This window comes from Ambystoma mexicanum, chromosome 12, assembly GCF_040938575.1.
Source record: "Ambystoma mexicanum isolate Mex_15411 chromosome 12, UKY_AmexF1_1, whole genome shotgun sequence".
Taxonomy (NCBI): domain Eukaryota; kingdom Metazoa; phylum Chordata; class Amphibia; order Caudata; family Ambystomatidae; genus Ambystoma; species Ambystoma mexicanum.
The window spans coordinates 440,499,421-440,512,188 of record NC_090936.1 but is presented as its reverse complement, the minus strand read 5'-3'; the positions used below and the strand labels follow the sequence as shown (position 1 = coordinate 440,512,188).

At 47.1% G+C, this 12,768-nt stretch overlaps 1 protein-coding gene across 6 annotated transcripts in view; it reads left to right on the top strand.

Moving 5' to 3' along the window:
* CACNA2D4 (calcium voltage-gated channel auxiliary subunit alpha2delta 4) overlaps nt 1–12,768 on the top strand; it is a 1,390,363-nt gene that overhangs the window by 1,217,512 nt on the left and 160,083 nt on the right. For all 6 annotated transcript variants that reach the window (XM_069628636.1, XM_069628639.1, XM_069628635.1 and 3 more), the window contains one exon: nt 9,555–9,625. In XM_069628636.1, the coding sequence (XP_069484737.1) occupies nt 9,555–9,625 (71 nt within the window). The remainder of the gene's footprint in view (nt 1–9,554; nt 9,626–12,768) is intronic.

Below are 12,768 nucleotides of genomic sequence, written 5' to 3'. Positions count from 1 at the left end.
TGCACTCGTTTGTGCCTGGTCCTTCCTTTCCTCACCTCGCCTCTCTTTTCCCCATGTGCCGAGTCAATTTCCTGTTCCTTCTCTTTCGTCTTGTTACTGCTACACGCAGGTGACTCATATGCAGGGTTGCTATAACCTGTGGCTGCCTTAAGCTGTCTTAGTGGGTAAAGACCCTCTGACTTACTTCCCTCAACAACTGGTTCCGGCGGGGCAGGTGGCGCGGTAGGCGTCTCACCCCCTCCGTACATACATTTAATATCCAGTCTGCGGGGGGTTCTTCTTCTTTTGCTTGCTCAAACATTTCCCAAAGCTCGAGAACAGCAAGGCGTTTATCGAGCTTCTTCCCGCTATATGTGGCATGTAGGAAGGTGGTCATGTACTGTAAAACAGCCTTTGCCAATGACCCATTTTGGGGCCATGGCATAAACATTTTATTTGCAGTGCCCTTAACCCACTCCTGGCTATATTTCTTCAATTTTGTTGCATGCTTTGGCAACTGCTTGCATAAGCGTGCAAGCGGGGTAACTTCCTCCATTCTTAGTTTCGTCTCCAACAATATTCACACAGTTTTTAACTTTTTACTACTATGAGCGAGCACCACGTAGGCACGCTCCAATCCAACTTTTCCGCCAAGCTCCAAACCAACAGTTTCGCTCAACACTTCTCAATTCAGTGGCGATTCCCTCTCAATTACGGAATCGCATAAAACCAAAATGCATTACAATTAATCAACAGTACAACAATTTCACATTTGACATATAAAGGACATAAGAGGACATATAGGACAGACGCTTTACAGACTAGACAGACGCTAGCTGGTCATACGTATACCTACTTTCTAATTGTTACCCCGTGATGGGATTTGAACTAACCCCTTTATGACGTCTTTAAACATCATCGTAGCCTAAAGTCCTCCCTCTGTGGGCTCTGGGTTCAAGTTCCTTCTGACCACTCTTTAAAGCGCAGGAACAAGGTGAATTTTACAGTTTTCTCTCAGGTGCCCCCCTGGTATTCCTTACAGTTTTTTTCTCGGGTGCCCCCCAACCCCTGGTATTCCTTACAGTTTTTTTCTCGAGTGCCCCCCCCCCCGGTATTCCTTACAGTTTTTTTCTCGGGTGCTCCTCCGGTATTTTTCCCAATTACTTCAGGTGCCTGGGTTTTTACCCTCTATATCTCTACAGTCTTTCCTACTTTTAACTGTATTCATCTTCTCCACCACCCTCCGGTACCTTTCCCCTTGTTACTCTAAGGCCTATAAGACATTTGCCAAGGTAACGAGTTTCGTTGTTTTCACTCACCGATCGCCTCTTTTACTCTCTGGAACTTCAGGATCACCGCCCCTTCCTCTTCCTGCTTTTATGGTTTTCTTCCGATCTGCTGCCTGTGGGATTGAGAAGGGTTATGCTTGGAAAGGCGGGTTCCTTCAGACCCACTGCAGATTTCTTTTGGGAATGATTACACTATCATTGTCCACGGGGAGCTTCTCAGCCTACTCAGCTGGAATAGTGAAAGGACTCGTGATGTAACCAAAGGCCCAGAGTTACTTTGTGCCATCGGTCTAAAGGTGTCTTATACTATATCAATCAATGATCTATAATCGATGGCCAAAACCATCCTGTGCTACCAAGTGTTGACGAGGAGAGGAAATTACTGACTGGCCCATTGGTCAGTACTCACCCTCGAAAACTAGTAAAACAAGATAGCTGCACCATGCGAGGACAGAGTGCAGGATTCATATACTCCAGCAAGGTTCAATAATCAGGACTCAGTAAAATGGCAAAGGGAAGTCCGTTTAATGATACATACATCAGTTTATGGAAATCAGCAGCATCCCGAACACCTGCCTTACCCCGACTTCCTCGAACATTAGTCAAACAGCCTCTTTTATGGGCACAATCTGTCATCATTGACGTCTAATTCTACCAAATATCATCATGCAATACAATTGGTTGGGAAAGGTAACTTAAGTATAGGTGCTATATCTGTATATGGAAATAACGCAAGTGGGTTGGTTAACTGTTATCGAGTGGGCGTCTACGCCCTTCCCTCTACAACACACGTGATTGACGTCACTACAAGTACGACGTCTCATTGGTTACAGTGTCTATGGGACCCTAGATTACATGGTCCCTTGTGATTGGGCAAGTTACACCCATAAACATAAATCTCCATTTTAATTAGCATCATGCAGAGTAGACACCTAGGTGCCTAGTGTCCCAAGATTCACCCTTCCTCCCTTCCATCAATCAGTGTTTTAGGGCTATGTGTCAATTAGTTGGCTGGGTATGGCCTTGGATCTGTAGTCTCTTATCAGGAAAAGTTATGGCACCCTCTGGTTCTGGATGACATCAGGCGGTGGTACATCTTTGCGCCTGTCTGGTCACGTGTTGGTTCACCGTGAATCTGCTTCAGTTTCCAACCTTTTGTGCATTTAATTCTGTGTGCGCTTGGCCACCTGCATGGGCCTCTCTTATCTTGACCTTCACGGGCGGGCTGGTATTCTCTCTAGTTGGAGTCTCGTGAGCTCATGCTCACCTCCCCTTCTCTGGTTGACCTTGATCTCCCTGGCATAAGCCTCTCTTTGTTGAGTTTCGATTCCACTCCTTCTCTGGTCTTTGCTGGGTTTCTAAATTTGGCCTGTCAAGCCTTTGGCTGCCTGAGTACATTTCTGCTTTCACAAAATGGAGTCGCATGTGTACATTGTGCAGAATTGAGGTAGATATATGGTTGGCGCTTGCCGCTCTACTCTTCTACTAGGCATTGCAAGCAGTATCGATTTCTTAGCCTCTTGCATTTCAAGCTTATTTACACACATTCAGCAGGGCGGTTGCTTCCATCTTGTGTTATTGCACCATTCTCTTAAGTTTTAACAGTGACTCTCCCCTGCATCCATTATCATTATCCTTGCAGTTACTAGTACTGGCATTCGTGCTTTCAGTAGCCAAGTCTATTTGTTCTCGGGGCTGCTCAGGCCCTTGGTTTATTTTCATTGGCCTTCCATTAAGGCTTTAGGGGTCTCCTCGTGGACCTTGTGCAGGTATTCCTCATTTCGTATCAGTGGCTGGTATGGCTTTCTGATAGGGTATCCTGCTGCCCAGGGTTGTAGCGTTTGGCTGCTTCAACCAGTATTGATCGCCTTACGTACAAGGGGCAGAGTCCCAGTGTGACTCTCTGTTGGTTCATTTGCTCCTCATACGTCACATATCACAGCAAGTACCTACTGGCAACTCTCAATGTGGGGCAGGGGTGCAGGTCATATCTGGGACCTCCTCTACACTCTCAACGGAGATGAAGGACCTTCTGTAGCTGCCAGTGAACTTCCTGGAGTGGAATTGCATAACTTGTCCTGGAGACCCTGGATTTGGCTTTGCAGCAAACCATCACTCCAGAAGCAGCTTGCTACAAATTCCATGGTACTGCTTTTGGCATGTTCCGAACCATCCAAGTACTGCACTTTGAGCCATCCATATGCCAGCTGAAACCATTGCGCATACCACATTGATCAAACCAATCAATGGCTCGAATTCTTGGAGGCAACTGATTTGCACGCTAACTTGACCTGCTGGAAGCCATCCACTCACCGAGCTCGAATGCAGAGTCTGCCTAGCAGAAGCATAATTTCACCACTGATTCGAACACCATCCCAAATTATTGGAAGCCATTGACTATATCGGAAATGACTCTCAACCCAAATGGAGCCCACGCATTGAACCGACTCAACCCCAACTTGCCACTGGAGGCACTGTGACTAATCAACTTCCGGGGCCTCAGTGTTCCAGGGATGAATATCGGTTTCTAAACCATCAATCAGCCCCACACCTCTACTTCACCAGCAGGGATCCGAACAGATTAGGAACACAAGCAAATTATAAACCTCCTTGTCCAATTTTTTTAATATGGATGGAACTGCAGGCTTATCTCCGAAAGGTCGTGGATCATTGGTTAGTTGCAACACAGCGAAAATACAATTAATACCCAATGATAATAGGAACTGTCCAGTCAAGGTTGTGTATAAATATCTACTTTATTATTATCACAACAGATTGTTCTAGCAACACTACGAAATACAATTCACCCTGTAAAGGAATGTGGAAGAAAGACAGTTTGAAAGAAAGATATTTGATGCACTCTGGATACAAACAGGAGTGTGGTCAGTATAGTAAATAATCGCAACAGTTCAAGGATACTTGGCTTCAGCACAAAGGGTGCAATGGGTCTTAAAATGTCTATAGGTGCCTTCGTAGAAGGACAAGGGGGACAGAACCACATTGAACCTTGTGCTTGTAGGTGTTCTTGGTGCTCGACAGGGTCGATTCAGTTTCAAGGCGCTTTGCAGCTTCTGTAACAGAGTTCAAGATGGAATACAGCTGCGGTATCAGGAAGCAAACAGTTCAGTGAGCGAAGCTGGATGGATGGCTGTAGGGTGGCCTATACACGGCTCAGGGTCGGGATTCATTGTCTCAGCACTGGTCAGTGATTCTGAAGCACTGGTCGAGGTGTCTCAGACGGCTTTAGTGATTGTAGCATAACAACAGTCAGCGGTGCAGTCGGTTGCAGTTCGAGGGGCTAGACTGGCTCAAAAACGTCCTTTAAGGTGGATGTCAGCAGATGCTTATTGATACATTCCTCCTAGCTTACTCTCTGGACTCATGTTGTCCTTTAAGGCAGACGGCCCAAAGCTGAGGAGAGTGTTGCAGGCAACTGCCTTGTTCTTGGTTTGGTTCAGAGACTCTCTGGCACTTCCCACCTAGCAACCTTGCTACAGAGCCTAGCGGGCCATGCTGTGTGCTGGCTGGGGCACTGGTTCTGGAGCTGCTGGAGGGTCCTCTGGTTTCGGTATCTCCCACTGTTCCCTAGGAGATGTTTAGGGGAGGGTTCTTTCTTCCCTCATGGAGGGCCTGACCTTCCTTCATTGGCAGAAGCTGTAAGACAGATTGTACCTTCAGCCAATATCCATTGATAAATTATTCCTTCTGCTTCTAGTGAAGTCTTCATATGATCTGCCAAAAGAGGAGCTTGGCCCTCATTTAAAGCCAATTGGACCATAGGGATTGGTGCAGGCTAAGCCTACCTTAATCAAACAATCCTGGGTCCCCACAACAATCTCCTGTATGTGTGAGGTCATAGCCAGAGTGCTTTGCAAAAAAAAGGTAAAGAGGTGAAAACATGTAATACTAAGTTCCACCCATCTTCCTGTCTGTTGTGGATCAAAGGGTCCCTCTGGTTAATGGAGCTCTCTGTGGTTTCTTATTAAAGTGGCAGCTCTCCCTTGAAGCTGCGGTGAGACAGACCTTCTGGCTCTGTGGGCTCTGTGAAACCACATACTTGTACCTTCTAAATGGACTCCCCCTGTGGGGAAGACTACTAGCTTCAGTTTGATACAGTGCCTATGAAAGGGTGTTGGGATGTTCTGTCTCCTTTTTTATGCTCTGTAGTCATGCCCCATGTGGGCCTGTTTGAATTAAACTCTGATTCGTATGTGAATGCTGCCACTAGCTACATGGCTCAACAAAATGACAGGGTGGATCCATGGAGCCTTTGTTAGTTAATTAGGCTGGCCATGGCAGGGGGAAGGTTTGGCCTTCCCTCTTCTGGAGATGCATTTTGTACTCCACCTGTCAGATCCCAAATAAATATGACATGGGGATTGCGCCTGCAAGCCGTGTCCACCCAGAGTACACGGGTCTATGCCTATGTCGTGCGGCCAGCATAGAAAATTGTGTGTGGGTTAGCCCCACACATTTTCCTGAGGTTGATCTGCCATCATTCAATTTCATTTAAAATGTTTTTAAAAAACCTGGCATGAGCACACCCACCATGCGGATGGTCATATTCCTCACAGGTACACCACTCTAAATGACTCAACCTCAGAGAAAGAGCCTAGAAGCTCAATGCTGCTGAGCGCCAAAAGACAAGAAAAGAACTAAGAAATTTTGAAGACGCCCTGTCACTCTGGTCCACTTAAAGGACCATAATGACTTTTAACACTGCTGCTTTTCTAACTTCCAAAGACATAGTCTATCATTACGAGGCTGGCGGTAGCTGTGCATGTAGTATAGGCACGGCTGCCGCCAGTATTCATTTTTTTCCGGCGCCCAGAAAAGGGCAATTTCCAGGTCATTACGACCTTGCCGGACCCAGTAATTGCCCTTTTCTGGGCTCTGTAAAAAATTATTCACCATTCCCATTTGAGCCCCATAAGGATCAATGGGAATGGGGAGGGTGGTAGCACTGGTACCGGTAATAACAGTACAAATGATACCATCAAGTTCGGTACCTTGATATGATATGATATGATATGGCATTTATAACACGCCTATACACAGGTGTTTCAAGGCGAGGTGTCATTCAAATCGCGCAAGTGCATGGGAAGGGGGAGAGGACAGTGCAGCACATGGGATAAGGAATAATAACAATAGTTAAGGTATGGCCAGCAGGTGGCAAGTGCAAGGGCAAGTGCGGTAGTGGGACTATTGGGATACAGAACAGTCCCCAAGTGCCGGTTGCCAGGAGGGCAGTGCAGGAGTGCGCCTGGTGGGGGGGGACCTGGGCCTGAGATCAGAGGGCGGCCAGGCAACCAATGCAAAGTCAGTGTCAGTCAGGAAGTCAGCAAGGGAGAGGAGGAGAAAAAGCAGAAGCAAAGAGAAAGGTTTTGAGGTGCTTCCGGAACCGAAGATGATTCTCCTCAAGTTTCAAGGAGGCTGTTCCAGAGGGAGGCCCCAGCTGAAGAAAGAGATCTACCACCAACTTGTTGCTTGGAGAAGCGACTGACCCTGAGGGAGTTTGAGGCAGATGAGCGAAAAGCTCGAGAAGGAAGGTATTTGAGAAGAGAGAGTTGAAGGTATTGAGGCCCCAGTCCCCAGAAGGCCTTGTGGACGATGCAGAGGGTTTTGAACTTAATCCTCGCAGCCACAGGGAGACAGTAAAGAGATTTCAGTCCTGGGGAGATACAATCCCTGGGCTTGAGGCCAAGAACAAGTCTCGCAGTCCTGTTCTGGCTAAGTTGCAGAGGGCGGAGAGTAGAAGCAGGCAGATTTAGAAAGAGGCTGTTGCAGTAGTCCAGCTTAGAGAGAACCAAAGCACTGGAGACAGTGAGCTTCTGGGGGAAGGAGAGGAAAGGAAGAATACCTCTGAGGAGGTGCAGTTGGTAGTGTGACTTCTTAGAGACATCAGAGATGTGAGGAGAGAAGGAGAGTGTAGAGTGTAGAGTCTAAGATGACCCCGAGGTTTTTAGCCACACATGTAGGAGCAGGAAGAGGGCCAAGAGTGGCCAGCCAGAGGTCTACAGGAAAGGAGGGAGCGGGAGTGCCAATGAGGAGAATCTCAGTCTTACTGGCATTAAGGCAATGGTCATTGGCGGCACACCACTCCTGGATAGTAGACAGACAGTCAGAAATGAGGGAAGTACAGCAGGAGCCCGAGGGTAGCCTGAAAATGAGCTGAGTATCATCCGCATAACACTAAAAGCTGGGACAGAGAGCAGTATTGCGGTGGGCCAAGAGTGCCAGATATTGGTTGAACAGCCAGAGAGAGAGGTTAGACCCCTGGGGGACACCACAGGTAGAGAAAAAGATAGCGGAGAGGAAGGACCCAAGTTGGACCTGAGAGGGTTGGTCATAGAAGAAAGAAGTCAGCCATGCCAGAGCCTGACCAGTGATACCCAGGTTATCACGGAGACGGTTGAGCAGGATGGCGTGGTTGACAGTGTCAAAGGCAGAAGAGAGATCAAGCAGGATTAGGACGCAAGGGGTGTTAGAGTCAAGATTGGAGAGCAGGTCTTCACGGATGTTCAGGAGAGCAGTTTCCGTGCTTCTGGCAGCTCTGAAGCCAGACTGATGGTCATGGAGACACCGAACAGATTCAGTGTGGAGATTAAGCTGCGAGATGGCCAGTTTCTCCAGGAGCTTTCCCAGGAAGGGAGTGATGGAGATTGGGCGATAGTTGGCCGGGCAAGAGGGGTCAGCAGTGGGTTTCCTAAGAAGAGGGTGCACAAGGGAGTGCTTCAGGGGGGATGGGAAGACTCCAGTGGCGAAGGAGTGATTACAGAAGTCAGCCAGGGCAGGAGCCAGGGAGTCGATGTGGTCCTTGATAGTTTTAGATGAACAGGGCTGAACCTGTGTCGACGAGACTTTCATAGATCGGACTTGTCTAGAAACCTTGTCTGCAGAGAACAGGGGGAAGGCAGAGAAGGAGGGAGGAGAGGTGGCTGCAGAATGGCCAGAGGAAGAGTAGGGAGTGGGGGGAGGGAGGGGATAGGAGGAGAGAGAGGACAGGATGTCCTGAGTTTTAGAGATGAAGTGAGACGCCAATGCCGTACAGAGGGCCTGGGAGGGGACGGGAGAGGTAGAGACTGCGGCAGGATTGGCCAGTTCCTTGCAGATTTTAAAGAGTTCAGCCGAGTTGTTTGATGCCGCAGAGACGCAGGCTTGGATATGCGCTCTCTTCTTGACAGAGAGCCGGTATTGCCTTTGCAGCAGGCGGCATGCCAGTTTGTCAGAGGATGTACATGAAGCAAGCCATTTCCTCTCGGCCACCCTACACTTGCGTTTTAGGGTGACGAGGTCAGTGTCGTACTAAGAGTTGCACTTGGCTTTGGGCTTCAGGCGGATTCTCATGACAGGGACAAGGATATCAAGAGTATCAGAAATAGCAGAGTGGAGAGTGGAGAGGGCTGTGTCAGGATGAGAGTCAGCGAAGGGGGAATAGGGGGGTGAGAAGGTGGCAGCGAAAGCCTCAGCTGACACGCGCTTCATGGGTCGAATGACCGAGAAGCTGGGTGGCAATGATGGAAGTGGCTTGGCCTCGGGGGTGGGAAGGGTGAGGTATGGTGCCTTACCGCCATACTTTTAATGAGGCCCATATTCTGTAACAGTTCACATTATTTTACGGATGGCACCGACAATGTGGTCATAGTTGGGCGCCTCGTACCGCAGCTCTCTATTGTAGAGCTGCCACAACCCAGACCAGCCCCCAATTTCCACAATGTGTTTTTCAGCAAGAGTCCTGGCCAAAGGAACCTTTCCTGCCTCCAGTCCCCAGGCGACCGGCACCCCCTGCCGCAGCGTACCAGTGGCAGCAATAGCAAGCGCTGTGACTGGGATATTTCCTATTCCCACCTATACGCTTTGAAGGCTGTGATAGAAGGTACCAAACGTGCTGGTGCGAAGCCCTCAGAGCACAGACATGGCCTGCCGGCTACTGCCCCCAACGTAATGCCAGGCTCTGGGGGGGGTTTTGCTCTACTTTTCCCTTAAGTCTTCCTTTTTCCCTCCCTTTCACATGTCACTCTTTGTGCATCTCGCTCTTTCTGTATCGCCCTCTTTCACCTTTTATCGCTAAATCTCCCTGTATCGTTTCTCTATCTTTTTCTGTGTCGTCCCCTCTCTCGGTCTATCAGACTTGTCTGCCAGTCTTGTGTGCTTTCTGTTGCTCATTTCTCCAGCCCCTGCCTGTCCCCTCTTTGTTTCAGCTTCCGCCTGCCCCCCACCCTCTGCCCCGTTCTGCCCTGGTGTCACTCTGCTTGACGGTGGCCTTTTGTCTCTTTGTTTTCGCAGACTGGAAGATTCCTGGGTGAAGAGAACGGCGCTGTAATGACGGAGCTCCTGAACATGGGGATGTTCAGACAGTAAGGAGGGGATATTTTTAGACCCTCTCCTCTGGGTGTGACAAAGAAATGCAACAAAGAAGCGGAGGAACCGGAGGACTTGGAGAGAATTGCTGGGCTCCCCCAATCCAACCCCCCCCCAGCCCACCCCCACAGCCTCTCCTCTTCTCTCACTGCACCACGCAGGCCTGTTGTACCTCTGTGCATGTCCATGTATTATATAATCGTGCATCATATTCCAGTTTCTAGGCGCTCCCAATGTTGCCAGGCAAAATAAATAAGGCACCCTGAAATGTAGGGACATGCTGAGGATTGGCAGAAGACCTCTTGCTCAACCAAAAGCAGGGACGTCATACCACCAAAATGCCTGGGGTAGCGGAAGTGACATCACAGGAAGTGATGTCATTTGACCCCACCCCTTAGTGACATCACAGGAAGCTATGGAACACAACTTTTCACCCCTTGACAAAACAGGAAGTGGCATCACATAGCATTGTTCCTAAGTACACTACCATAAATATGGTTACGATATCACTGTAATGTGATATACATTTCATACAAGAATGAATCACTATATGTATTGTTAATATCAATGTGTATAGGCCAATATTACCAAATGAATGTGAATGCAACCAGACGTCCAAGCCCAAACGATAATGATGTGTTATTAAAAAGCACTCATGCTTAGGTGCTTTATACAGAACAAATATACATACAATATCACCCAACCTGTGTTGGTACTCATTTATAGACCTCATAAGGATAAAAAGCTGAGTTGGGTTTGCCGGGATTCAAACCTGCAACCTGCAGATCACACACACATTGCAGCAGCGAGCACTCAACCCACTGAGCTATCTTACCAGCTACAACTATCTCACCGGCTATAGTAAAATGAGCAATTATATGTCGGAATGTTCTCAAAGTCAGAAAGCAAATTACACTCTGTAGTGGATACCAATAAACTGGTAGGTGAGATTTAACAGCAGCCCAGTTCATCTTCAGGTCTGGTGCAAATTTGGCCACATGTCAAGCCTGCGTGGATCTACTTTCCAGGCTTCTGCGGTTTGTAAAATACATACCATTTGAGAGTTCATAAATGTGTAATGAAGAATTTAGAGTAGTGCAGGGAAAGCAGCGCACTCACACGGCATCCCGTACTCTGGGCAATCGTTACCTTTTGCATGGCAACAAACATCCTGAAAAGCATGCCATGGAGACAGGAAAGATAGACACATTACAACAATGCATTAATTGTTGCACAATGAAATCAAGGGGTACTTGATGTGCTATGATCAAACATTTTTACACTGTACACAAGCTTTTAGGCACAAGGATTTTGTCAAGTGACCGAGACACCGAGATGGAATGTCTTATGATGATCGTAACAGAGACAACGGCAGAAAAAAACATGCTATAACCGCAACTTGCAAAATACATATGGTTTTTGTCTGCATTGTGAATTTGAGGTCTTTAACAACAAAATCAATGACCCACCCCCTGATGTGTGCCCAAAATAAACCTTTAATCAGTCTAGCAATTATTGTATGGAATTCCAGAAAGACTATTTGTATTCCTATTCTTTGTTATTTAGGGTCACTTCTCAAAGTGTTACACTTGTGGAACCCCCTGTTTTTTTTTTTTTTTAAGAGTCCTGAATAAGAAAGATAGCCACTCCAGAAACAAAGAGCCACAGCCCAGGACCTTCCATATAATAAAAGGGGTTTTCTTTTTCTTTTTTAGGTGTAGCAAGGGAGACCACAGGGGTAACTGCAACCCCTGGCGACCCCCAAATGAAGTCCTTGACAAAAGCATCTAAGATGTATTTTGCTCGTTTTCTTCTTTCACTTTTATCACCAAAATGTAGATGTGGGTTGGGGTCAGGCAATATTGCTAGGGGTGGGGATGGCAAGTGGGGGGGGGGGTCTGAGAGCCCCCTCATTCTGTGGTAAAAAAACTCAAGAAAAAAAGAACAAAAAATGTGACATACATCCCTAGGCTCTCCCAATTTGGTCAGGTGGGAAAACTGGGACTATATAACCTACCCCTCATGGTTCTAGAGAAGACCAGAAAGACTAGGCCACATTTCTTTTGCAGAAAGGTTATGGGAGAGAGAGCGAGAGAGAAAATACATTGGACAAGCAGCCATTCCAATAAACAAGCAACAAGACAAACCACCAACCACCATGAAAAGAAACTGGAGAACCATCAAAAACTCCAACCTAACTGAACTACTGGAACGCAGCAAACCACAAGCAACAATTATGGAAGGAGCGGTTCTGGACAAAAAAGTAGCTTTACTTCACACGTGGATCGTAATAACCCCAGACGACATCGCCAAAGAAAAGCCTTTCACTCCCTCGCATAAAAAAACAATGGGAAAATGGTTCACCCCACTACTCAGCGCCATGAAAAGAAAAAAACTAAAACTAGAATCAAAATGGAGGATCAACAACAACACCGCAAACAAACAGAAATGTCTGCAACAGATCCGCTCATGCAAAAAGGAAATACAAAAAGTGAAGAGGAAACACTACGGCAACCAAATCTTCAAAGCACCAAACACCCCAAAAGAACTCTTCAGATTCAAAAATGAAATGGGAAACCCACCGGGATGCAACAACACGCCAATTCCATCAACAAAACTATGCAATGACCTAGGAGACCACTTCAAAAATATAATATTACCATCCAACAAACCATACAAAACAGACCACACGATTACACTACAGAACCCACCTATCCTCTCGAGGAACATCCAAACAAATTATGAAGCTTTCCCGAAATATCAGTGGAGACTTTCGTCAAACTGGTAAATCAAAGTAACAAATCAGGCTCTCCCAAAGACCTCTGCCCCCCAGACATATACAAATCAATCCTCAAACAAGGAACTTCCATGGAATACCATAAGAATGTCCTCAACCTTTCGATCTCAACAGGAAAAGTACCACAGGCCTTCAAATCGACATACATCAGGCCGCTACTCAAAGACACAGCAGGAAACTTAGAGGACTTATCCTACTACAGACCCATCTCCAATATCCCGTGCATAGCCAAACTGCTAGAAATGTACATTTACAAAACAACCCAAGAATTCATAGAAGAGCACTGCCTACTAGACCAGGCACAAGTTGGCTTCAGATCAGTGAGAGGAACAGAATCAGCTC